At 36.9% G+C, this 26,185-nt stretch overlaps 1 protein-coding gene across 8 annotated transcripts in view; it reads right to left on the reverse strand.

The window, feature by feature from the left end:
* Positions 1–26,185, reverse strand: part of GALNT13 (polypeptide N-acetylgalactosaminyltransferase 13) — a 606,606-nt gene that overhangs the window by 29,272 nt on the left and 551,149 nt on the right. For all 8 annotated transcript variants that reach the window (XM_074399672.1, XM_074399674.1, XM_039469839.2 and 5 more), the window contains one exon: positions 19,340–19,438. In XM_074399672.1, coding sequence (XP_074255773.1) covers positions 19,340–19,438 — 99 coding nt within the window. The remainder of the gene's footprint in view (positions 1–19,339; positions 19,439–26,185) is intronic.

Here is a 26,185-nt window from a genome sequence, read left to right on the forward strand (position 1 = left end):
TTGTGCAGAGGAGGGTCAGGAGGAAGAAGTAGCTTCTAGCCATATCCTCTTAACTTACTCTTACATATCTAGATGATATCATTTATTTTTCACAGCTTTAACGCTTTAAAATTCTGTAACTATAAACAGGATGCAGGTATGCATCTTATGTTCAACATTCTCATTCTCTCCTCAACATTGTCTGTAAAGCATTAACTATTTTTGCTTTCATCTCAGTATAATGATATATAACTTCAATATAACAATGTGATGCTTTTTAATTTGCACTCATCAAGCCATCTTACTCTTCCATCCCTGACCTGGTATGTAGTGATTACATCACTAGGACTATCCTTCCCACTCCACCTTTCCAAGCAAAACACTAGTCTCCTTAAAGTCTTCATATATTCCTCACTTTTCTCATTTAGCACTCTTACCATTTTTACCCAGACAGCGTATCTGCCACTGTACTGCAGGTAGGTATCACCTTTCTATATATTTGGAATTGGATAATACTGGAACAATGAGCTCTGGAAGATTATACAGACCTAAGTTTGAGAGCTATGACTGAGGACCAGAGTTACTGGGAGGCTCTGTCCAAATCTTGGATTCCTCATCTGAGAAAAGGGATAAATATATGCCTCCTCTTTCAAAGGTTATTTTACAGACTGAATAAGGCAAATTCATGTAAGCTCCAAACAAAGCATTTGCCTCAAGTAATGTCTAAACATTAGTGATTATCTGTGCAATATTCATGCATAAAATCTGTATTTGATTATATTCTATCTCATCTTTTCTATTGGTTTTTAATGTTCTTTCTAAAAAATCTTGCAGACTCAGTAACAATGCTAAGGATATATTTTGAATCCCTATGGAAATGTTCCAGTAGGAGAATAGTGTCCAATAATTAAAACTTGAAATGAAAACAATTTGTCTTTGAAATTCCCTAGTCTTTATGGAAAACAGAGCAAGAGTACAAGATAATACAATAAGCAATATGAGTAATATATAACAAAATGTGACTGACATTTCTATTTTCTTTCTACTTTGTTGTTAAATCCTATTTTAAACCTTGCCGATGTTAAATTTTAAGTATTTTTAATACTTGACTCTGTCCTGAAGGGTTTTTAAGGAAGTCTACAATTTAGGAAATCTAATTTATAAACATTATGCTGCAGATACTTATATTTTACTATTTCAGTGTTGAATAATATAAATTGCAAATTTAAGCTCAGTTGGGAATCCCTTCCAAAATATATCCCATGAGTTATACTTGAACGTACTGTAGATGTTGCTTTTTATGTGACTGATGTACAATTTGCAAATGACCCAAGGTTTCTGTCCCCTGGTATACATGCCTTTTATAACTTCCTTAAGTGTGGGACAGACTATGACCATGACAGGACGGTCATTTCAAGATCATATTACATTATGTTACAAAGATATGAGATATAGCCTTGGGTTAGCAACTGAAGAGAGGGATTCTCCTGCTGGCCAGAGGATGAGAACTGCCATGATTTGGAGATAGCTACATGGCACGTAACTGAGGGAAGCCTCTAGCTGCTGGCAGAAAGCAACTCTGGCAGAGAGCCAGGCAACAAAGATAGGAAATCAGTCTTACAGCTGCAAGGAACTGAATTTTGACAGCAACGAGGGAGGTTGGAAGAGGAATCCCCTGAGGCTCAACTGAGATCACAGCTCTGGCCTACACCTGAGTTTCAGCTATGTGAGACCCTGAGCAGAGAACTCAGCCACACTCTGCCTGAATTCCTCTTACAAACTGTGAGATAATTTTGTATTGTTTTAAGCCACTAAACTTGTAGTAATTTATTGTGAAACAACAAAAAACTAGTATGGGACCATCAGGAAAAAGGAAACATGCAAAAACTAGAATTGTTCTCACCATGTGGAACAACACCATCTCCCATGACCCATCTCTATTATTCTTTTACTCAGCTTTTCAATCATCTGTTTTTTCAACAGATACTTTTGTTTGTGTTGAATGTGTCCAGTTTTTATCCAAATTACATATTACCTTCATGAACTCCTGAATCCAGAGCACATACATCTAACAGAATGCTATCATTCCTGTAAGAATCTTTCCAACTATTCCAACCTCATTTGAACTCTGTTCTTTTTGTAATGATCTTCTAGCAACTTATCTCTCTCTTAATGGTACATTTTCACCTATGTTTGTTCAATTTATCATTTCTTAAACATTTATTCTGTGAAGAACTGGCTCTAAAACATATATTTTAAGGGAAGAACACTGACTCCAAATGAAATAGTCTCCTTTAGCCATTTGCCACATACATATATAGTTTCCCTGTCTCATTAGTTGGTACCACTGTGCAGCAAGATATCTGGTCTTTGAGGTTCTCACTGACCTAAGCTTGTGAATGTAAAACAAGACATATCAACAATAATATATATCATTCACATGATACCTATATAAGCTATATTTATTTTAGCATTTAATAGCTGAAAATTAATGGCAAAAGACATTTTGCTATCCCATCTGAATATCTTTTACAGGTGTTTTTGTAACATTGCATATAATTTTAAAAGTTTTCACTTATATCATTAGACACTTCCTAAAACTCTGGTATATCATATACTATACCAGACATATTCAGGCATATAATTAGATAAAATTATTAAATATGTAAAAAGTCTGAAAAGGCAAATTATGTCATAAATGGCACAATGATACACTTATGTATTGATTACAACTCCCTATCTGTGAAGGGAAAGTACTCTCCACCAGACACGACATTGAAAATGTACCTTGCAATTATTACCACAAAGCTTGCATTGGATGCAAATAATACTGAAGTTTTCTAGGTGGTTTGAAGTTTAAAGAAATCGTATTTACTTATGGCATTCAGTATTGCTGCCAACTAAGAGAAGGGTCTATTTAGTTTGGCTTCCTCTAAAGGCCAACACTGAGACAGTGATTCAAGTGCAAGTAGTTTATTAGGAAAATGAGCTCAGTAAAGACCAGTATGGTGGTAGGGAAGAGAATAAGGCTAATACATGGTAAATTACCTAATTAGATACACCGTGTATAGCTAGAGCTTAATTCTGTTGGGGATCACTGTCAACCAGTGTAGAAGCAGCATCTCAGAGTCAGTCCCTCAAAGAGTGACAGGGCTGAGATATTTATATGTAACTACATCGGCAAAGCAGCCATTGGAGTGGAAACCCTCAGACAGAGGGTCAGAGGTGCTGACCTTTTGATGTTGGGCTGGGAGTAAGGGGAGAAACAACATTTTGGGAGCAACTGTTGTGTGTTAGACAAGACAGCTGTCATTTAAAATATTCTGTATATTAAATATGATATAGTGCATATCATATATTATTCCTCTTTTGCGAATTAGGAATGAGGTTTGCAAAGGTTAAAGAAGTTTGAGGAAGTCACTCTGTTTGCAAGTGGGAGAACCAGTCTTTGAACTATGGTCTGTCAGGCTCCAGGTCCCGGGTTCTTCCCACACACTTAGCATTTCACTTCTTAGTGATACTTTTTAAACTCCAGAGTTTATTCAGATTTCATTAGGTTTTCCCTCATGTTCTCCTTTGAATCCATGCTCCTTTCTTACAAGATCCCATCCCACAATACATTTAGTCATCATATCCCCTCGGCCTACTCTGACACATGCTCAGACTTTCATCTTTCTGATGACAGTTTTGAGAAATACTTGTCAGGTACTTTAAAGAATGTCTTTCAGCTTGGATTTTTGTAATTTTTATCTCATTGCTGGATTAGGGGGTCTGAGGTTTGGGGTGGAAGGCCACAAAGTTTCAGTACCATTCTCATCATGTCATATCAAGGGTACATGGTATCACTATGACTCACATTATAGAATCTTGATTACATACTCTAGGTAGTATTGGCCAATATTTCTCCACCTAAAGTTGCCACTATCCTCTTCCACATTGTACTTTTTGGAAGAAAGTCAACACAACCCACAAAGGAATGGGCAAGGTTATGTTATACTTCCTGGAGCGAGCATGAGTTACAAAAATTATATAAAATTCTTCTGTACAAGAAATCCAAGAGATCAATTTTAACTTGTCTTTAAAAGCTTTAGTCGAAAATTAGGGGCCATGTCTTTATGGTAGATTTATATGTAATAATAATAATCAAATAAATTATTTAATCTTAAATACATTAGTCTATGTAATAATAATAATCTTAAACACATTAAGATTCCTACATTTAAAAAATAAGTCCAGCTCATGGGTCATTTGGTTAACTCACTGAGTAAATAAAAAAAAGTTAAAAACGTGAGAAAAAATTCTGCAGTATAAGTTCAGACAAAGGAAATATAAATGTATATTTACAAGCAGAAAAATAGAGCACTATGTAGAGATGGTGGGGGTTTTTTTTTGTTTTGTTTTGCTTTTGTTGAGACAGAGTCTCACTCTGTCACTCAGGCTGGAGTGCAATGGCACAGTTTGGGCTCACTGCAACCTCTGCCTCCAGGGTTCAAACAATTCTCCTGCCTCAGCCTCCCGAGTAGTTAGGATTACAGGCATCCACCACCACGTCCAGGTAATTTTTGTATTTTTAGTAGAGGCAGGGTTTCACCATGTTGGCCAGGCCGGTCTCAAACTCCTGACCTTGTGGTCTGCCCACATTACCCTCCCAAAGTGCTGGGATTACAGACGTGAGCCACCACGCTCAGACAAGATGGTGGGTTTTGAAGAAATACTAGATGGATAGAATTTACACGGTTATAAAAACACAAAGGTCATGTCAAATGTGTATAAGAAAAGGCAAAGCTATGATAAGAAAAACAACAATTGTTTACAAGTCTGGTCAAGGTCAATAGAGTTGATGGAGTAGAGCAGAAAGGGGTCAAAGTTGGGTAAACTATCCCAATTGTATCCTGCAATAACTAGGAACTCGTTCAGGGTTTTTTCTGTGCTTGTATGTTTTTCCAGCTGGGAGTGATAATTTAGAAGGAGTCATCACTTAATTACCTAAGGATGGTGGAATGAAGACAGGAACAGGCTGGAGCTCTGGGGAAACTACACTGAAAATTATCGTAGTAATCCAAGTCTGAGGCAATCAAGGCTCAAATTTAGAAATTTGAATTATTAATGGAAGAAAAGAAAAAAAAAAGATTTTAAGAAGACTAGTAGGATGAATTCCCAGGGCTTAGTGTCCAGTTTGGGGAGAGCAGCGGGTAATTAAAGATGAAAGAGAAAAATGTACAAGATAAAAGAAAGAGATTCAGGGACAAAAGGCTTGGGATAAAAGATAGGGTAATTATAGTCACACTGAGTTTGAAACAATGAGTGCAAGCCCAGAAATTGGTAAAACTTTGATGCCTTCTTAAAGATAAACTTGAGGGGATTTTCTAGAAAAACAAAATATGAAGAATCAAGACTGAACAGAGTAGCATGACATTAAGACTCACTGACATCTAAAAGTGTCCCAAGGCTTTGTTGACACATGACTGATCCGAAGATTGCAGGTCCTATTGGATTTACTTGAAAGGAAATTTTAAACTTAATTGTTTGAAGAACTAAGGATAAAGAGAGAACTCATGATCTCCTAAAAAACTGGTCAAAGTGAAATGTGTCTTTTCTTTGGGTATTTTCCCCTTAGTCATATACTCCCTGGAGAGTTTATTATGGACTACGATAACCAGGTTTTGTTGGATGAATGACTGATTCAAATTATCATTTGTTGTGGTTTAAATGTTTGTGTTCCCTCTCCCAAATTCATGCACTGAAACCCAATCCCCAGTGTGACAGTATTAGATGTCCAGGCCCTTAGAAGGTGATAAAATCATGAAGTCTCTGCCCTGAGGAATGAGACTAGTGCCCTTATAAAAGGAACCCCAGAGATCTAGCTCTTCTCTTTTACCATGTGAGCATGCAACAAGAAGGCTCAATGAACTTCACCTTCTCCAGACACCAAATTTGCTGTTGCCTTGATCTTGGATTTCTTAGCCTCCAGAACCGCTTGCAATAAATTTCTGTTGTTTTTAAACCACCCAGTTTCTTGTCATGTTTATTACAGCAACCCAAACAGACTAAAACACCACTCCATCCCAAGTATAGTATAATCTCCTGATAGGAGGACAAAGCCAGCAAAGACCAGAGAAGTTCTCCCAGTCAAGTATTAATGATAACATAAGGCTCTTGTAATAATTCCTGTTGCTATAAAACTTGTGGTAACTCTGCTTTCTTCTAGCCTGCATGTATCCAACTCATTTAAACATTTAATGAATGGTAGATATTCCTTCTTTCCTCACAGGCCATTCTATTTAACTTGAAAATTTACTTTGTTAAATCCGTGGTAAGTTTTAATTCCACTGTGCAGGCTACTATAAAGGGACCAAATTAGTGTTAAAATGGCTTCTAAGTAATTATAGTACTTATAAAAATTCAAACTTTAAAATGAATATATATCTGTTGAATGAATGTATTCATTACAATCTGTGAGTACATTAGAACACATTACTAAGATAATTAAGCTTTCTCCAGGAGAGGATCTGTAATGAGACAAAGTATTTGTTTACTCTCTAAAATTTTAATACACCTGTCACAAGGTTAGATTCATCTTAAGTGATCAGATATTAGAGGAGGAGGAGATGTTTGTAGAAAAGTGTAGATAATACCTAATAATCTCTTCTTTAATCTTGGCAGAAAACAGCATTTTAATAAATGGCTAGCATAAGCTTCCTTAAAGGCCTGCTACCTTGAAAAATAGCTCTGAATCATTTACTGCAATAAATTATATGGAATGTTTCCATGTGTTCTCTAGCTGTCTCCAATTGAGTGGCTCCAGGGAGAAAAAGCAACATTATAAATGCATTCACTAGGATATGAATATTTTTCCATTACTTTACATATTTTTTTGCCTTTAAAAGGAAAAGGTACACTGTGTATGGGGCTATTTTTATTTCTTTTTAATTAAAGATATGCTGCTATTCAAAGGGAAAGAGCATTGGATTTTTTAAATTTTCATAGTGATTAATTTCAAAGGAAAATTCTTAGTTTATAAATATTATGTTAATCTAATTGTGTACCTAATTATAAATATATTTTATGTATTATTTAGGGTTTTGTTTTTCCCTAGTGATAGAGTTTTGCTATATTTCCCAGACTGGACTCAAACTCCAACACTCAAGAGATCCTCTTGCCTTAGCCTTCTGAATAGATGGTACTACAGATGGATGCCACAATTCCCTGCTATTTTATGTAAATTTTAAATAAAAATTAGTACCAGTTTGAGTAGATATAACATATTCCTAATAAGACTGATCAATTACCAATTTTGATATTATGCCTTTAAGATGATAGAAATGTTGTTTAAAAGCACTTCTTTAAAAATAAATGGTATTTCTACACCAAAGAGTAGTATTAAGACAAACATTGGTTTGAATATATAAACTGTTTAAAAGTCTGTATGTAAAAACAAACTGTAAACGAAAAGTAAGAAAAATGTATGACAAGGTAAATAATATTATTTAACAAAGTACTCCTAAAAATGACAAGAGAAAAAAGAATCCCTTCAACCCCCAATGAACACATAAGCAACAATATTACTAGAAAATTTGCAATAACAATTTTTGAAGTGTTTAACTGCCAGTTTTTAAAATCATTAAATGCATTGATAATGCTAGAAACATGGTTGAAACAAGAAAAAATGTTTTCCCTATATTAAAACAACAAAGTTAAAAAACAGAAAAATATAATACACAAGTTGGGGCACTGTGATTATAACCCTGGGCAAGTGTAGTTGGGAATCAATGCAAACACAGTGACAATACACTTGGTGTGGAATTAGACTTAAGAGCAAACTGGCTTTGACATTTCAATCATGATACTAATCACTTAAGATTTCCATTAAACTCATAAGTAAAATCAAGATAAGAACACCATCCACTTCAAAGATCATTGTAAGACTCAAAGAGGGTAATTTGTATTAAATGTTTATCCAAGTCCTTTTTATTTTAGCTATTAGTCGTATTAAATTGGTGAAATCTTAAGAAAAAAAGGACAATTTGTCACTGTATCTTAAAAGCCTTATAGTTTTGCATCACCTTTGATTTAGTTAATGTACTTCTAGACATATTTCTAAATAAGTAAATATTGGTGATCACCACATTTTAGCTACAAAGAAATTGATGGGCCTGGTTTATAATAATGAACATTTACAAATATTCTATGTTAAACAATAAAAGAATGAATGAATTATAGTTTATCCATTACAAATGTGTCATGTTTAGGTTAAGGAGTTGCTAGGGAATAGCTAGCAAAAAAGAAGCTAAATTATTTGAGTTTTCAATGGTGGGTGTGTCTTAAGATTTTTAGCAGAGCACAGTGTAGCCAACAACTCAATTTCAGAGAACAGTGTAAGTGAACTTCTGGGATATGAAAACACTGAAAGCATGCAAGGAATGAGAAATTATCAGACATATGTCTAGAGCACAGGAGATTGCTAAGACATAGAGGTAGATCAGGCTGGAAAGCCAGATGGGGATATTAGTTATGAAGAATTTTGTATATCATACTAAGGAATTTGGCTTTTATTCTTTGGGCCATGGAAAGCTGAAGACTTAATGAGATATTAAACTAATGTAACATGAATTATGAGTCATGGAAATAATGAGGTTTTAAATCCATACAGATGAAAGTAGATATAGGCTAGAGATCCTGGTTATGAAAGGACAAAGAGGTAGGGACATTTTTCCATACAAATGTTGGGATTTGGTGACTAATCAGACTTCAGAAGTAAGTTTCTATGTTAGGTTTCAATTTTGGATGACTGTGTGAAAGGGAAGGAAATGAATTCAGTTTGGAAACAGGTGGGTTTGAGATGTCTGCAGACATTAACAATAAGTAACTGGTTGTAGATTTCCAGAACTCAGAAGAGAGGTTGGGGCTGTACATGTAAATCTAAGCCATTAATGTAAGGTACATGGAAGTGCTTTCAGGAATCTATGTCATCTCTCAGAATTACAGAGAAGACAATCTCATAACGTCTATACTTTATTTCAGTAAATTGTAAGTTCTGTCTTTTGATTGTCAAAGTTTATGTTCAAGTTATTCAAATTCTTATTTTCAGAGTGTTCATCATCATCATGACGTTTCTTAATAATGAAAAGAAATCATTGCAAGAACAGATATAAATGGAGTGCTGAATTTTCTTATTCTTTGAGCAAGACAGTTTTTATTTATAAGGCTTTAAAAAGAGCACTTCAAAATGGTCGTGTTGAACTTAACAATACTTCTCCAGTTGTTAGTTTTTGCAGTATTCCTGCTACAAAAACTTTCAGTGACTCCATTTATATTTTACTGGAAATCTGAGTTAAGAAAATTATTTCTAACAACTACTGAAAAACAAGTTTCTTCCTGATGTCCCCAAGGCCTTAAAAAACCCCCAAAGTATCAAAACTCCTGTGCAAGGAGAGATGGTTAAGGTATAATTGTCAACAACCAAAAATACCTTTTTAAAGAAATATAACTAAGTTAAAAATGGATTTTAACATTTGTTATGATTTTTTGTGTAAAAGCAAGAGAGAAAAGCTTGAGTAACTTTTATGGGTTGGGGGCTACTTATAAAACATTCAAAACTAAATAACCATAAAAATAAATGCTGTTTCCATGGTAACATAAAAGAACAGCAATAAAACCAGGAAGGGTAATTCTGAGAATACAATTCTAAAATCTGTTTTTAATAAAGTGAGAAAGACAAACATTTAAACAGGTTCCTAGTATTAATTGTCTTAGAAATATTGAATTCCATCAGAGCAGAATTCATAATAATTGAGTTTTATGTGATGGCCAAAATTTTCCATAATATGTATTTGTTAGAGTTACAGAACTCTGTTCATTGTTTTGAGATCAACAACACCAAATGAAGTGTTTTGCTTTTATCTTGCTTTTAACCACTTGTTCATTAGCCACTAAATTAACATTTTTTAACTTTAGGAATAAAAAAGAAAAATAATTAACAACATCAATGGAAATAATAAGTAAAGGGACTAATTAGTGGCAATGGACCAATACATATTGTGTGTCTACTGTCTGCCATGTTTAGTGCTAATTTTTTAATGAATTTTTCTAGTCTTATAAAAAATTTGAGTGAAATCTTTTATTCATTTTATGGACAATCAACATCAAAACTCAAAAATATTATAAAACTTGCCATAAGTTACCCAATTAATCAGATTGGAGTAATGCAACACAACAATTCTTCTAGTCTCAACTGTTTAAAATTCTCAATTCTTATTTAATTGTGAAGGTAATACATATGTTGCATGCAAAATGTGGGGTAAAAAGGAAAAGTTTCTTTTCCAATTCAGTCTTCTTTCCAGATATTCACTCTCCAAATACAATTTATACTCCAGATAGATTTTTACAGATTTGTAATAGATTACATAGCATCCATATGAATATATAGATACCATATATAGAAAAATGTTCATATATTTTTCATAAATGGGATTATTGGAAAGAAGTTGTTGGGACTGTTTTTTTATTTTAAATTTCTAATGACATTCATGCAGACCTCCCTCATTCTCTTTGATGGTACAGCTTTCTATACTATGTGCAAACCATACTTTGTTTAGCCACTCTTCTCTTGGTAAATACTGAATTGTTTCCATTGTTTGTGTTATAAGAAAAAGGGTTCCAAAACCATTCATGTATATATATATTTGTGCACTTATTTATGTAGATGAAAAACTGATTTTAATTTCTAGCTTGTCATTAAATTGATCATGAAGAGCACATTACAATAAATGTAGAAATAGATTTTATGCTTATTTGTTCACTTTCTTTATGAACCCCTGAGGTATTTTTATATATTTTTGGTTACTTTGAAAATAACAGCCAATGATTTCTTGACAATGTCTACAAAGTTCTAAGATACAAATCTACTATTCTGACCATACAGTCTTTCACCTATTTGCTTGCCTCGTATTCGTCGGGCGCCAACCATATCTCAAAACTGTAGCAGGTGCTGGTTAAACAGATGTAATAACTCCATGTAGAGAATTCATCTGGGGTACCTTTCTCATTTTCATCAGCTATAGAATCAGAGATTTTCATAAGTAGTGTTTCATTTTTTAAATTCTGCATGACATCATGGAGCAGATGATTAGTTGATTTTTTTTTTTTTTTGCTGTAAGTTGTAGAAACAGATTATGACTGGTACTTCTAAATGTGCCCCCAATATCGTGGTAAATGAACCATGGAAGCAGCTACTTGTCAGTGTAAGGTTAAATATCCAGTGTTTTTCTGTACTGAGGATGCCCAAGTAACACATTTGTAGCCAAAGAGAGATACACTAAGATATGCCGAGCCTCTACACTTTTGCTTTTCTTAAAAGAACAGATACGGCTGTTGCAGTTCTTCCCTAACCCCAGATGTTCCTGCCTTGAATGTAGACATGACCTATGAAATTTCAGCAGCCCTCTTCTGACCAGCTGATGATAAAAGTTAACTCTTAAACACTAAATAATGGAAAGATACAAAGTTTTGGTTTCTTTATGAAATCACTGAGGTCCTAAACAAATGTCAGAATCCTTATTATGTGAGAAAATTAAACCCTTACACATTTAGTCCTCTTATAGTTATGCATTTTGTTGTTTCTAGCTGAATTCATCAGGACTCCATTGGTTTTTGGCAGCAGAGGCCTCTCACATTCATTATGAATCAATGAAACAATAAATTCGATCATTTCTGAAAGCTTTGTCATTACTCTGCCTATGTTGTTTCTATCTTCCAATAAGGTCACTTTCCCATGCAGTCATTTAGAAATTTGGTTTAAATATTTTCTTGCTTAAATTGACAGTTTGGAACACTAATTAGGACTTTTAAAATTAAGAATTTTAAAGGGAGAAACTTCCTTTTAATGTTCTCCATTGACTAACACAAACCCTGTTTGAAGTATGGTGCCAGAACTCAACTGAATTCATTTTCTTCTTGTTTTGCAGTACAAGAATCAACGAGACTTTTTGTACGAAATCTTGACACATTTAGGTGCATCACACATACAAAGGTAATTGTGCTGAACAGGATAACTTTTGCAACCTTAGTTCACTCTAACTCAGAAATTCTACCTCTGGATAAGGAACTTGTAGTTCTCCTAAACAGTTGAGGACAACTTGTTTACAGAGGATCAGCTACCTCAAACTTTGCCTTGTCAGTATTGTTCCCCCAAACTCCAAATTCTACCTCTCCAAGTGGCCATGGCAGCAGAACAGCTCTGTCCAGAAGACTTACAGCCAAATAGCCTCCATGTGGCCCACCTTGCAAAGCCATTTTCCAATGCTTAGGGAGAGCACAAAAACTCGTCTCAGGGGAATGCTGGGAAGATGGCCGCCTAAGAACAGCTCAGGACTTCAGCTCCCAGTGAAAGTGCAGAGGGTGAGTGGACGCTGCATTTCCAGACGAATTTTTATTGCCCACAGACCAGGAGATACCCAGGCAGAGGGGTCACCAGCACCACAGCACCGGCCAGTGTGGCTATTTTGGCCCCCGCAGGGCTGATTTGGCCCGCGTGGCTGCTGTGACCACGCCCTGTCACGGAGGTTCTCCGTACAAAAGCCACTGGTCTGGGAGCCCTCTTAGCTGGCGATGGGAGCCCTGAGATGGCACAATAGCCCATTCATCTGAAATAGCGAGTCAGGCCAGGAGATTCCTAGGCAAAAAAATCTGCCAGGAGCCGGCACCGCAGGTTGAGCCGACTCAGTGAGTCGCAGCACGGGAGATCCTGGCGCCTTTTCAACAAGCGACTGGAACACGGGGTCGTTCAACTTAAAAGAAAAGACTCCGAGTCAGGGAGCCAGGTGATCAGGCTCGGTTGGTCCCACCCCTCCACCCCCAACAAAAAGGAAAACAAAAACCTCTGGTTTGAGCCCTTCAAACCAAGCACAGCTGAACCGGGACGGTCCCTCTCCGTGGGGGAGGGGCTTCCGCCATTACCGAGACTCTCCACCGCTACGGAGACAGGCCGCAGTCGCCGAGGCAACCCGCCGTTGCCGAGGCAACCCACCACAACAGAGAGAGTCCACCACAACAGAGGCGGGGCCAGCTTTGCCAAGACAGTTCTAACTAAGCCCAAATAAACAGGACTGCAGGGAAGAGCACAGGGCAGCTGGGCGGAGCCCACAGCAGCTCAGCAAAGCCTCTGCAGGCAGGCAGTGGCTAGGCATGCTGCATGCTGGGCAGGGCAGACCTGAAAGAAAAATCAAAAAAGGCAGTAGTGCAACGGAAACTCATAAAGCCCCAACTCCCCAGGACAGAGCACCTGGGAACAAAAAGTGCTTTATGAGTTCAGCTGCTGCAGACCTAAACGTACCCACCCAGCAGCTCTGAATGAACAACGGAGCTCACAGCTCAGGACTTAAGCCCCAATAAAAGATAGACTGTCTCCACAAGTAGCTCCCTGACCCCCATAGATCCAAAGACTCGCCTCATAAAGGAGAGAATGGACTGACAGTAGGCGAGCATCCTTCTGGGACAAAGATAGCGGAAGAGGAAACCGGCAGCAACCCTTACTGTTCTGCAGCTGCTACAGGTGATCCCCAGGCAAGCAGACCCCGGAGAGGACTTCAACAGTCCTACAGCAGAGGGGCCAGACTGTTAGAAGGAAAGTTTTTTTTTTTTTAAAAAAAAGGAGTAACTTCAGCATCCACAACCAGAAGCTCACTCAGAGACCCAATCTGAAAGACAGTAACTACAAAGACAACAGGTGGATAAACCCACAAAAATGGGAAGAAACCAGCGCAAAAAGGATGAAAACTCCCGAAACCAGAACACCTCTCCTCCTAAAAGGGATCACAACTCCTCACCAGCAAGGGAACCAGACCGGATGGAGAAGGAGGGGGATGAAATGACAGAATCAGACTTCAGAAGGTGGGTGGTAAGAAACTACAGTAAGCTAAAAGAACATGTTCTAACCCAAAGCAAAGAAACTAGGAACTTTGAAAAAAGATTGGACGAAATGCTAACGAGAATGGACAGCATAGAGAGGAATATAAGTGAATTGATGGAGCTGAAAAACACAACACGAGAACTTCGTGAAGCATGCACAAGCTTCAACAGCCGAATTGACCAAGCAGAAGAAAGGATATCAGAGGTCGAAGATCAACTCAATGAAATCAAAAGAGAAGGCAAGAACAGAGAAAAAAGCACAAAAAGGAATGAACAAAATCTTCAAGAAATGTGAGACTATGTGAAAAGACCTAATCTACATTTGATAGCGGTACCTGAATGTGATGAAGAGGATGAATCCAAGCTTGAAAATACTCTTCAGGATATTATCCCGGAAAACTTCCCCAACCTAGCAAGGCAGACCAATATTGAAATACAGGAAATACAGAGAACACCACAAAGATATTCCTCAAGAAGAGCAACCCCAAGGCACATAATCGTCAGATTCACCAGGGTTGAAATGAAAGAGAAAATGCTAAGGGCAGCCAGAGACAAAGGTCAGGCTACCCACAAAAGGAAGCCCATTAGACTCACAGCAGATCTCTCAGCAGAAACCCTACAAGCCAGAAGAGATTGGGGGCCAATATTCAACATCCTTAAAGAAAAGAACTTTCAACCCAGAATCTCCTATCCAGCCAAACTAAGCTTCATAAGTGAAGGAAAAATAAAATCCTTTGTGAACAAGCAAGCACTCAGAGATTTCATCACCACCAAACCTGCTCTATAAGAACTCCTGAAAGAGGCTCTACACATATAAAGAAACAACCAGTACCAGCCACTCCAAAAACACACCAAATGGTAAAAGAGCATCAACACAATCAAGAAGCTGCATCAACTAACCAAAAAAACAGCCAGGTAGCATCAAAATGACAGCATCAAATTCACACATAACAATACTATCCCTAAATGTCAATGGACTAAATGCCCCAATCAAAAGACACAGACTGGCAAACTGGATAAAAAGCCAAAACTCACCAGTGTGCTGTATCCAGGAAACCCATCTTACATGCAAGGATACACAAAGGCTCAAAATAAAGGGATGGAGGAAGATCTACCAAGCAAATGGAGAGCAAAAAAAAAGCAGGAGTTGCAAGTCTCATCTCTGATAAAATAGACTTTAAAGCAACAAAGATCAAAAGAGACAAAGAAGGATATTACACAATGGTAAAAGGATCACTGCAACAAGAAGAGCTAACGATCCTAAATTTATACGCACCCAATACAGGAGCACCCAGATACATAAGGCAAGTTCTTAATGACTTACAAAGAGACTTTGACTCCCACACAATAATAGTGGGAGACTTTAACACCCCATTGTCAATATTAGACAGATCAACCAGACAGAAAATCAACAAGGATATTCAGGACCTGAACTCAGACCTGGAACAAGCAAACCTAATAGACATTTACAGAACTCTCCACCCCAAATCCACAGAATATACATTCTTCTCAGCACCACATCACACCTACTCTAAAATTGACCACATAATTAGCAATAAATCACTCCTCAGCAAATGCAAAAGAACAGAAATCATAACAAACAGTCTCTCAGACCACAGTCCAATCGAGTTAGAACTCAGAATGCAGAAACTAACTCAGAACCGCACAGCTTCATGGAAACTGAACAACTTGCTCTCAAATGTCGACTGGATAAACAATGAAATGAAGGCAGAAATAAAGATATTCTTTGAAACCAATGAGAACAAAGACACAACATACCAGAATCTCTGGGACACATTTAAAGCAGTCTCTAGAGGAAAATATATAGCAATGAGTGCCCACATGAGAAGAAAGGAGAGATCTAAAATTGACACCCTATCATCAAAATTGAAAGAGCTAGAGGAGCAAGACCAAAAAAACTCAAAACCTAGCAGAAGACAGGAAATAACTAAGATCAGAGCAGAACTGAAGGAAATAGAGACACAAAAAACTCTTCAAAAAATCAATAAATCCTGGAGCTGGTTTTTCGAAAAGATCAACAAAATAGACAGACCACTAGCCAGATTAATAAAAAGAAAAGAGAGAATAATCAAATTGATGCAATAAAAAATGATAAAGGGGATATCACCACAGATTCCACAGAAATCCAAACCATCATCAGAGATTATTACAAACAATTCTATGCACCTAAACTAGTAAACCTGGAAGAAATGGATAAATTCCTGGACACCTGCATCCTCCCAAGCCTAAACCCAGAAGAAACCGAAACCCTGAATAGACCAATAACATGGTCTGAAGTCGAGGCAGCAATAAAGAGCCTACCACCCAAAAAAAAGCCCAGGTCCAGATGGGTTCACAGCCGAATTCTACCAGACATACAAAGAGGAGCTGATATCATTCCTTCTGAAACTATTCCAGACAATCCAAAAAGAGGGAATCTTTCCCAAATCATTTTATGAGACAAACATCATCCTGATACCAAAACCTGGCAGAGACTCAACAAGAAAAGAAAATTTCAGGCCAATATCCATGATGAACATAGATGCAAAAATCTTCAATAAAATACTGGCAAACCGATTGCAGCAGCACATCAAAAAGTTCATCCACCATGATCAAGCAGGATTCATCCCAGGGATGCAAGGCTGGTTCAACATACGCAAGTCCATAAACATAATTCACCACATAAACAGAACCAAAGACAAAAACCACATGATTATCTCAATTGACGCAGAGAAGGCTTTTGACAAAATTCAACAACCCTTTATGCTAAAAACCCTCAATAAACTAGGTATTGACGGAATGTATCTCAAAACAATAAAAGCTATTTACGACAAACCAACAGCCTATATCATACTGAATGGGCAAAAACGGGAAGCATTCCCTTTGAAATCTGGCACTAGACAAGGATGCCCTCTCTCACCACTCCTATTCAATATAGTACTGGAAGTTCTAGCCAGAGCAATCAGGCAAGAAAAAGAAATAAAGGGTATCCAAATTGGAAAGGAGGAAATCAAATTGTCTCTATTTGCAGATGACATGATTGTATATCTAGAAGCCCCCATCATCTCAGCCCAAAATCTCCTGAAACTGATAAACAACTTCAGCAAAGTTTCAGGATACAAAATAAGTGTGCAAAAATCACAAGCCTTCCTATACACCTGTAACAGACTTAAAGAGAGCCAAATCAAGAACGAACTGCCATTCACAATTGCTACAAAGAGAATAAAATACCTAGGAATACAACTAACAAGGAACGTAAAGGACCTCTTCAAGGAGAACTACAAGCCATTGCTCAACGAAATAAGAGAGGACACAAACGGAGAAACATTCCATGTTCATGGTTAGGAAGAATCAACATCGTGAAAATGGCCATACTGCCCAAAGTAATTTACAGATTCAATGCTATTCCCATCAAGCTACCAATGGCCTTCTTCACAGAACTGGAAAAAAACACCTTAAACTTCATATGGAACCAAAAGAGAGCCCGCATAGCCAAGTCAATTCTAAGCAAAAAGAACAAAGCAGGAGGCATCACACTACTGGACTTCAAACTATACTACAAGGCTACAGTAATCAAAACAGCATGGTACTGGTATCCAAACAGAGATATAAACCAATGGAACAGAATAGAGGCCTCAGAGGAAATACAACATACCCACAACCATCTGATCTTTGACAAACCTGACAAAAACAAGCAATGGGGAAAGGATTCCCTGTTTAATAAATGGTGTTGGGAAAACTGGCTAGCCATGTGCAGAAAGCAGAAACAGGACCCCTTCCTGACACCTTACACCAAAATTAACTCCAGATGGATTAAAGACTTAAACATCAGACCTAGCACCATAAAAACCCTAGAAGAAAATCTAGGCAAAACCATTCAGGACATAGGCGTAGGCAAGGACTTCATGACCAAAACGCCAAAAGCAATGGCAACAAAAGCCAAAATAGACAAATGGGACCTAATCAAACTCCACAGCTTCTGCATGGCAAAAGAAACAGTCAGTAGAGTGAATCGGCAACCAACATAATGGGAAAAAATTTTTGAATTCTACCCATTTGACAAGGGGCTGATATCCAGAATCTACAAAGAACTAAAATAGATCTACAAGAAAAAAACAAACAAGCCCATTCAAAAATGGGTGAAGGATATGAACAGATACTTTACAAAAGAAGACATACAGGAGGCCAACAAACATACGAAAAAATGCTCATCATCACTGGTCATTAGAGAAATGCAAATCAAAACCACACTGAGATACCATCTCACACCAGTTAGAATGGCAATCATTAAAAAATCTGGAAACAACAGATGTTGGAGAGGATGTGGAGAAATAGGAACACTTTTACACTGTTGGTGAGAATGTAAATTAATTCAACCATTGTGGAAGACAGTGTGGCGATTCCTCAAGGACCTAAAAATAGAAATCTCATTTGACCCAGCAATCCTATTACTGGGTATATATCCAAAGGATTATAAATCATTCTACTATAAGGACACATGCACACAGATGTTCATTGCAGCGCTGTTTACAATAGCAAAGACCTGGAACCAACCCAAATGCCCAACGATGATAGACTGGATAGGGAAAATGTGGTACATATACACCATGGAATATTACGCAGCCATCAAAAACGATGAGTTCACATCCTTTGTAGGGACATGGATGAACCTGGAAACCATAATTCTCAGCAAACTGACACAAGAGCAGAAAATCAAACACCGCATATTCTCACTCATAGGTGGGTGTTGAACAATGAGAACACATGGACACAGGGAGGGGAGCACTACACACTGGGGTCCATTGGGGGGAAATGCGGGAGGGACGGGCGTGTGGGGAGGTGGGAAGAGATAGCATGGGGAGAAATGACAGATACAGGCAAGGGGATGGAAGGCAGCAAAGCACACTGCCATGTGTGTACCTATGCAACAATCTTGCATGTTCTTCACATGTACCCCAAAACCTAAAATGCAATTAAAAAAAAAAAAAAACTCTTGTCATTTACAAGAAACGCTGTTCAGGACTTTTAGTCTTCAACACTGAACTATGTGCTTAAAAATTTTATTAAACTTCAAAAACTCTTAAAGATCATGATATACATAAAAATTTGAAAAGAAATGGAAAATAATAACCATTGGGGAAAAATCACAGATGTTGAGGAATTGTTTTATATAATCAGTTAATAGAATGAAATGTACTCCTCATTTGCTCATATATAATAAAATGTGTCTAAAATATTGGGATATCATCATTAACTGAAAGTTTTCTATTTACTTCTCCAGCTCTCTTTTAAGATTCTTCAGACAATAAAATAGCCAAATTAGTTCTAGATTGGAATGCACATTTATTTACTAAGCTCAGTTTATAGTTATTAAAATATGAGCGATAGTCTACACTGATAGTTTCAACAATATTTTTGCTCTAAAATATGAAGCTGCTAAGAAGGAAGATTTTACCTGATTTCCTCCCATACCATGACAGTTGAATATACCCACTTTTTCATTTTCCTTGCGGCCCATGTTGTCTAAACACTGATTGGTTTCAACATTTCTTATCTAAAGGAAACATATAAAAAAGAGGGTAAAACATAAATCAGACCGTTATTTAAGTCATCAAAGCTTTCTGATGTTACTATTATTAACCAATACAACTTTATAAGGAAATTTCTCCAAAAAAAACATTGCTTTAAATATTTTTTTTTCTTTTTCTTTGTCCATTCTTAACCTGTATATACTTCTAAACTACTCCTGAAGTTTTTGAACATTATTGGCATTAGCATCTAATCAAGAGACATTCCCTGTTTATAGCATAGTATCATAGAAGGAAGCAGCTACATAATATGAATTAGGAATTCTTATCCAAATCCTCTAAAAATTAGTACACAGTTTTCATATTTCACTCAAATAATCATTGTCTATTCTTGAACCCCTACACTACTGTACAGAAGGAAATAAAAACAAATCAGCTAAATACTGAAATTTATGTTCAGATTTTTTCATGACTAAATGTTCCATTCTGTGTATTTATAAAGATTAATTACATTGTTTGTATCTGGGACTAAAACATATTCATGCATCTTTTTTCATATCTAATGCCAAACTTATTGGGAAGTCCTTGACCCTAAGGAGAGCTATTACAAGGCTAAACAGTGATTTCACATTACAAATTCCTCAAAAGCAAGATTAAATTGCTGGCTACAGACATAAAGTTCTTGGTTTATATTCAAACACTGCATTAGTCCTATAACTAACATAAAGTTAATACATATTTGCACCAAATGATAATTAAAAAACCATTAATTGACTTTAGAGATACTAAGATGACCGAATCAAGAATCAATGCCAAAAAGAAAAAAACTTTCTAATAAATAGGATATTTTAGATTTTTGCTTAGTCTCAACCCCAAGTAAGTATTTATGCTTGTCCACTCTGCTCTTGAAAAGTTTGTATCTCTGAGCCATAGACATGCATATTTTACTGTTCACTCAGTAGAATAATCGGATGCATCTATTTAGTTATCTATGCTTTGAGCACGTTTCCTCACACTGGCAAATGAATAAGAAAATTATTATATAAACATAGAGATGATGAATTTGGTTTATACAATTTACACAATTCACTTTTACTGTGGCGCAGAACCTCATGGTCAAGTACTAGTACCTGGTGTTGGGGGAAGTGACATGACTTGCATTAAGTCTCCCTTCAGTAACTGAGAATCGTATAAACCAGAAATCCCACTTGGTAAGTGTTAGAAAAAGCTGGGCAGAGTGATCAAGCCCTATTTCAATGGGCTGACATTTAGAGCAGATATATGTGCTTTCATCAAAAACCTGAGCAGCGACCCATCTAAAAAGGACAGAACGCATCCTGAATATTACAAAGAAAGGGCACAGGCTTCTAGAAACAAAATCTGTACCAGTTCATATAGGGCTGAAATATATTCCCCATCTGATTTCAGTTGGTCCAGGCACTAGAAGAGATTGAAGCTATAGGCAAAAGACTTTTCAGGACCTCCAGCTGGAGAGGACTGAGGAAGGTAACAATTGATAAACTGCAGTATGATATAACAAATAGGTTGGTGAAGGTTGCACATAGTCTGACCAAATTATGTAACATATAAATGGAATTATTTTTGAATCTCTTGCATCATCTTTTCTTAACTGTTCATAAAAGACAGATTTCTTGAAAATAAGATTATACATCATTGCTATTTAGCTTCTAAAAGAGCGTAGAACAGTGTAATGCCATGATACTTAAATAAACATCTCACAAAATGATTCATTTAAGGTATGCAATCTGATTAGAAGAATCTCTGCTAGGTGCATTGTACTTGAATAGACACTAATTAATAATTACAGCCTGATTTGTTTGTAAGACTTTCTCTCTTTGCTGGAAAACAGAAAATTCAAAGCTGTATTCAGCTCAGTACATACTCTGACAGTGGTATTGGAAGGGGACTTATTGAAGATACGTGCCATCTTACTCTTTGAAAATTTCAGAAAAAAATATTTAAGAATAGCTCCAAAATATTTTGCCTTCAGTAACAACCTATACTGATATATTTTCCACAAAAGATAAAACATTATGTTTTAGTCTGTAACACCTCTTGTGAATTCGTTTGAGAAAAAGTACCAGGAAAATGTATACTTCATACCAGGCACTACTTGAGGTGCTGAGAATACAGAAGTGAACAATATAAACATAGTCTCTTCTTTCATAAAGCTTATGTTTCAGAAGGGAGGAGAGCAACAAATAGATTTGTAATATGTCAGAAGATCAAGAGATCCTGTGAAGAAATATAAAGCATTGTAAGGGTAAATAAAGCAAAGGAGATGGTACTGTTTTAGAAAGGAAAGGTCAAACTGAAAAAAAGACATTTGAAAAGGCAAGTTACTGATGAGGAGAGCAACCATATTTTCATCTTTGGAAGGACATTTTGGGCAGGGAACAGCAAATGGATGCTCCCGGTAGCTGCACAATACTTAGAGTGAAATAATGGGCTAGCATTGTATCAGCATTGCAGTGAGCAAGGGGCAGGTTAGAGAGGTGTCCCAGACTAAGTAATGTAAGGAATCATGAGATTTTTAGCATAGGCATAGGATAATAGTAACTTATTGAGGCTGTTGTGCAAAGAACAGATTAGAGGGAGGAAAGACTGGAAGCAGAGAAACAAGGAAGGAGGCCACAGCAGTCATGCCAGCAAGAGAAGATGGCTGATTAACAGAATAACAATGGGGGTGGAAGGTCCCCCTTTTTGGATATATTTTGAAGGTAGAGCCATTGAAACTTTCAGCTGAATTGAATTATGAGAGAAACAAAGACATCAAGAAACATGCCAAGCTTTGGGCCTGAACAAGTGGGCAAATACATTTCTATTTACTGGGAACAATAGACTGAGTTCTTGTATGTTGATAATTATATCTGTGGCTACTATACTTGAAAATCACTTTGATAGATGTAAAATCCTTGGCTCACAACACTTGAATACCTTTTAAATGTTACTCCATTTACTTCCAGAATAAATAATTCCTTTGAAAACTCTGATGACAATCTGGGTTTTCCCCTGCTTAATTCTTATAATATATCTATTTCTGTGGAAGTGAAACTGATTTTTTTTTTTTCTTTTTAGTTTGGGAGATTTAGTACAATGTATCTTGATATTCCTCATTATGGGTCACTCTCCCAGGGATGTAGTGTTCCTTTTCACAATATCAATATTTCCATTTTATTTTCAGGAAAGTTTCCTAGAATTATTTTATTTTTTGAGACAGAGTCTTACTCTGTTGCCCAGGCTGGAATGCAATGGTGCCATCTCAGCTCACTATAACCTCCGCTTCCCAGGTTCATGCAATTCTTCTGCCTCAGCCTTCTAAGTAGCTGAGATTACAGGTTCTCACCATCACACTTGGATAATCTTTTGTATTTTTAGTAGAGATGGGGTTTTGCCATGTTGGTCAGGCTGGTCTCAAACTCCTGATATAACATCATCCAACCGCCTCTTCCTCCCAAAGTGCTGGGATTACAGACATGAGGCACTGCACCAGGCCTATAGTTATTAATGTTCATTTTATTTCATTGCTTTATCTCTTTAGGAAATCCTAATATTTTTGGTCTTGTTGCTTATCTCCTGTATGTGTCACTTTCAACTGAATAATTTAGTTTCTAATTTTTATTTTTTTAGTTGCTCCTTTTACTTTTCTAAAATTCTTATGGCATACTCTTATTATTCACTCATGTGTTCTTATAAGTTTAGCCTTCCTATCTGAAATGATTTATTCTTTGATTTCTAATCCCTTCCTGCATTCTAGTCCCATATTTCAGTTTTTCTAAATTTGATTTATGTTGTTCCTTTCTATATTCTATCATTTGCAGGTGTCCCCAAACTACGGCCCTCGGGCTGCATGCGGTCCCCGAGGCCATTTATCCGGCCCCCTGCTGCCCTTCAGGAAGGGGCACCTCTTTCATTGGTGGTCAGTGAGAGGAGCACAGTATGTGGCGGCCCTCCAATGGTCTGAGGGACAGTGAACTGGCCCCCTGTGTAAAAAGTTTGGGGACGCCTGATTTAGAGCATTTATTTTAGCATATTTTGAAATATTAGGTCACACTTTTTCTCTGTCTTATGAGCATAAAATATTGGTGTGTTTGTGGCGATGCCATTCTACTTTTTATTACCTTTTTCTTACGTCAGTCATGCTTCTCTAGATTTTCTCTTCTCCCTTTTTTCCTTTCTTCCTTCTTTTTTTTACATAAAATCAATTTTCCTAGTCTGTTAAGGGGAAAGCATTGATCAAAAGACCATTTCTAATTTCACAAATAAAGAACTCCCTTTCCTCTATTTTTTGAAGTGTTAAAAAAAAATCCTTCTATTTTTTTTTTTTGAGAACTCCTGACCCCATTTATATCACCCATTTTAATCTAGACCATCCATTTTATTTTCCTCTATCTTTTCCACCCACTCTAGTTTGGATTTATTCCCTGAAGTGTCTCCCGAGAAAAAACTGCAGCTAGTGAGTTTCAAGAGTTCACAGACTGTAGACTGTTCAGACTCTTCAGATATTAGAGAGGAGCTGTTTTGCTCACCTACAAAGTACTTCTTCCATTTTTAGCTACTATTATATCGTTGGCCTGAAACAATTTCTCATGAGTATCTATTAGAAATGTGGGTGTTATCTTGACCTCATTTCCATCAGATACCTCACTGCTTCCTTCTGTTGTCTCCTGTAAAAATTGTAGTATCATATGGGTCATGACAATGTTAGCTCATATTTGAGAATTTGTGAGAACACTCTGCCACCTTATTTTGTGGTCAAAGTTGTTCATCATGTTTTTTTTTGTTTTTGTTTTTGTTTTTGTTTTTGTTTTTGTTTTGTTTGTTTGTTTTTAGCTTTGCTGTTCTAGTTGTTCTTTTCTGTTTTAATGGGAAAATTGAGAGATTCACACACTATGTCATTGCTGCCACCAATTTTTCCAGAATTACAGAACAGACTTATTTTGAGGACTGCATGAAAAGAAGCTTATCCTATTTCTGGCACATTCTAACTACTCCACTTTCAATGTGGTTTTGTAGTTTCTGGATGTGTAATATTACTTGTCCTTTAGAACGCAGCAGGTGCTAAGTGGATAAAACATAGGAACTGAAGTCAAGTCTGCCTGGATGTAGAATCTGGGAGAATAGCAAGAGACAGGAGTCAGTGGCTTAGGAAACCTGCCACAGGGAGAAGAGAGAGACAACCACCACCACCTCCGTTACAATAATAACAACAATTAGAAACTATTTTAATTGTATGTGACAACCTATTACTCCCGTTTTACAAACAAAAACATTAAGATACAGAGAGGTTAACTAATTTGCCAAAATAAGGAATGTAAAGGTATTCCAGTGAGTCTGGGAATTGACTTCCAGACAGGCACGAAGTATTTGTTAGAAAGGAGGCCTGGAAGGAGCAAGGGAAGAGTGAGTTCTGCTTGAACAGAGCTAACCGGAGGTTATCTAGACAATGGGTGAAGACACATGAAACAAGATACACAAAGGCAGCCTGGTATTAGACCTGGGGTACCAGGTCAAAAAGCGGAAAAGCAAAGTATTCTTTATGCCTAGTGCCAGCCTGATGAGCTGAGGTCCATGTAAATAATTTCTGTCTATGTCCAGGGTAACCTGAGAGATAAGCAGTGTGGAGGACAGGGTGTCAGGGAACCAGGATATCAATTGCCATATTAAACAAATAGGAGGGACCTATCACCTGGGATAGAGACAACATCTGAAAGGTGATTTTTTGTTTGTTTGTTTTTTCTTTTTTTGAGACAGAGTCTTACTCTATTACCAAGGCTGGAGTGCAGTGGTGTGATCTCTGCTCACTGCAACCTCTGACTTCCAAGTTCAAGTCATTTTCATGCCTCAGCTTCTCAAGTAGCTGGGACTACAAGGCATGACATGACATCACAGCCTGCTAATTTTTATATTTGTAGTAGAGACAGGGCTTCAGCATGTTGGCCAGGATGGTCTCAAACTCCTGACGTCAAATGCCTCGCCATCCCAAAGTGCTAGGTTACAGGTGTGAGCCACCATGCCCAGCCCAGAATCTGAAAGGTTTTTTTTTTTTTTTTTTATCACTAGGCCTATAATATTCAGATTTTTTAAAAAGCCATGCACAACTAGAAGGCAGATAGCAGCACACAGATTGTTCTCAAGTGAGAGAGCCTGCTATATTGTCTTCAAAATACAAAAATGGTCCCTGGTGTTTTCTAACAATTCTCAGCAAACAAATCTTAACATGTATCTCAATACTAGCATATGGGAAAATCGAAACTGTGCATCTCATCTTTTGAGATGTAAAGGATAATCAAATTTAGGATAACCATGTATAATTTTAAAATCAGAACTTTTCTAAGAACACCTTGAGACCTTAATCAAATATATACTCACACAGAATGCTGGTCAAGAGAAGAAGTAAATTTCAGAAAAGATGCAATCTTGTCACTGGTACTGTATTACCTGATGGTAACAATGGCTTGGTCATGCCATTAATCCTGAGAAAAATCAAAGCAACCAACAACTAAAAAACTTTATCCATCAAAAATTCTTTACGAAGTCTGTTTTAGGACTTCAATCAAAAGAGTAGAGTATACTGGTAGCTCTAAGATCTGGTAAACTCTTCTGACTCATTCTTTATGTCGTCGTAGAGCTTTGAATGTATGGCACAAGACTAAGATAGTTTTAACTTTAATTGGCTGTCTGCTTTGATATTTCTATGTTTACACATAATCTTTTATTGCTTGAAAACAATTCTTAATGACATAAACTTG

This window comes from Saimiri boliviensis, chromosome 5 (genome assembly GCF_048565385.1).
Source record: "Saimiri boliviensis isolate mSaiBol1 chromosome 5, mSaiBol1.pri, whole genome shotgun sequence".
Lineage (NCBI taxonomy): Eukaryota > Metazoa > Chordata > Mammalia > Primates > Cebidae > Saimiri > Saimiri boliviensis.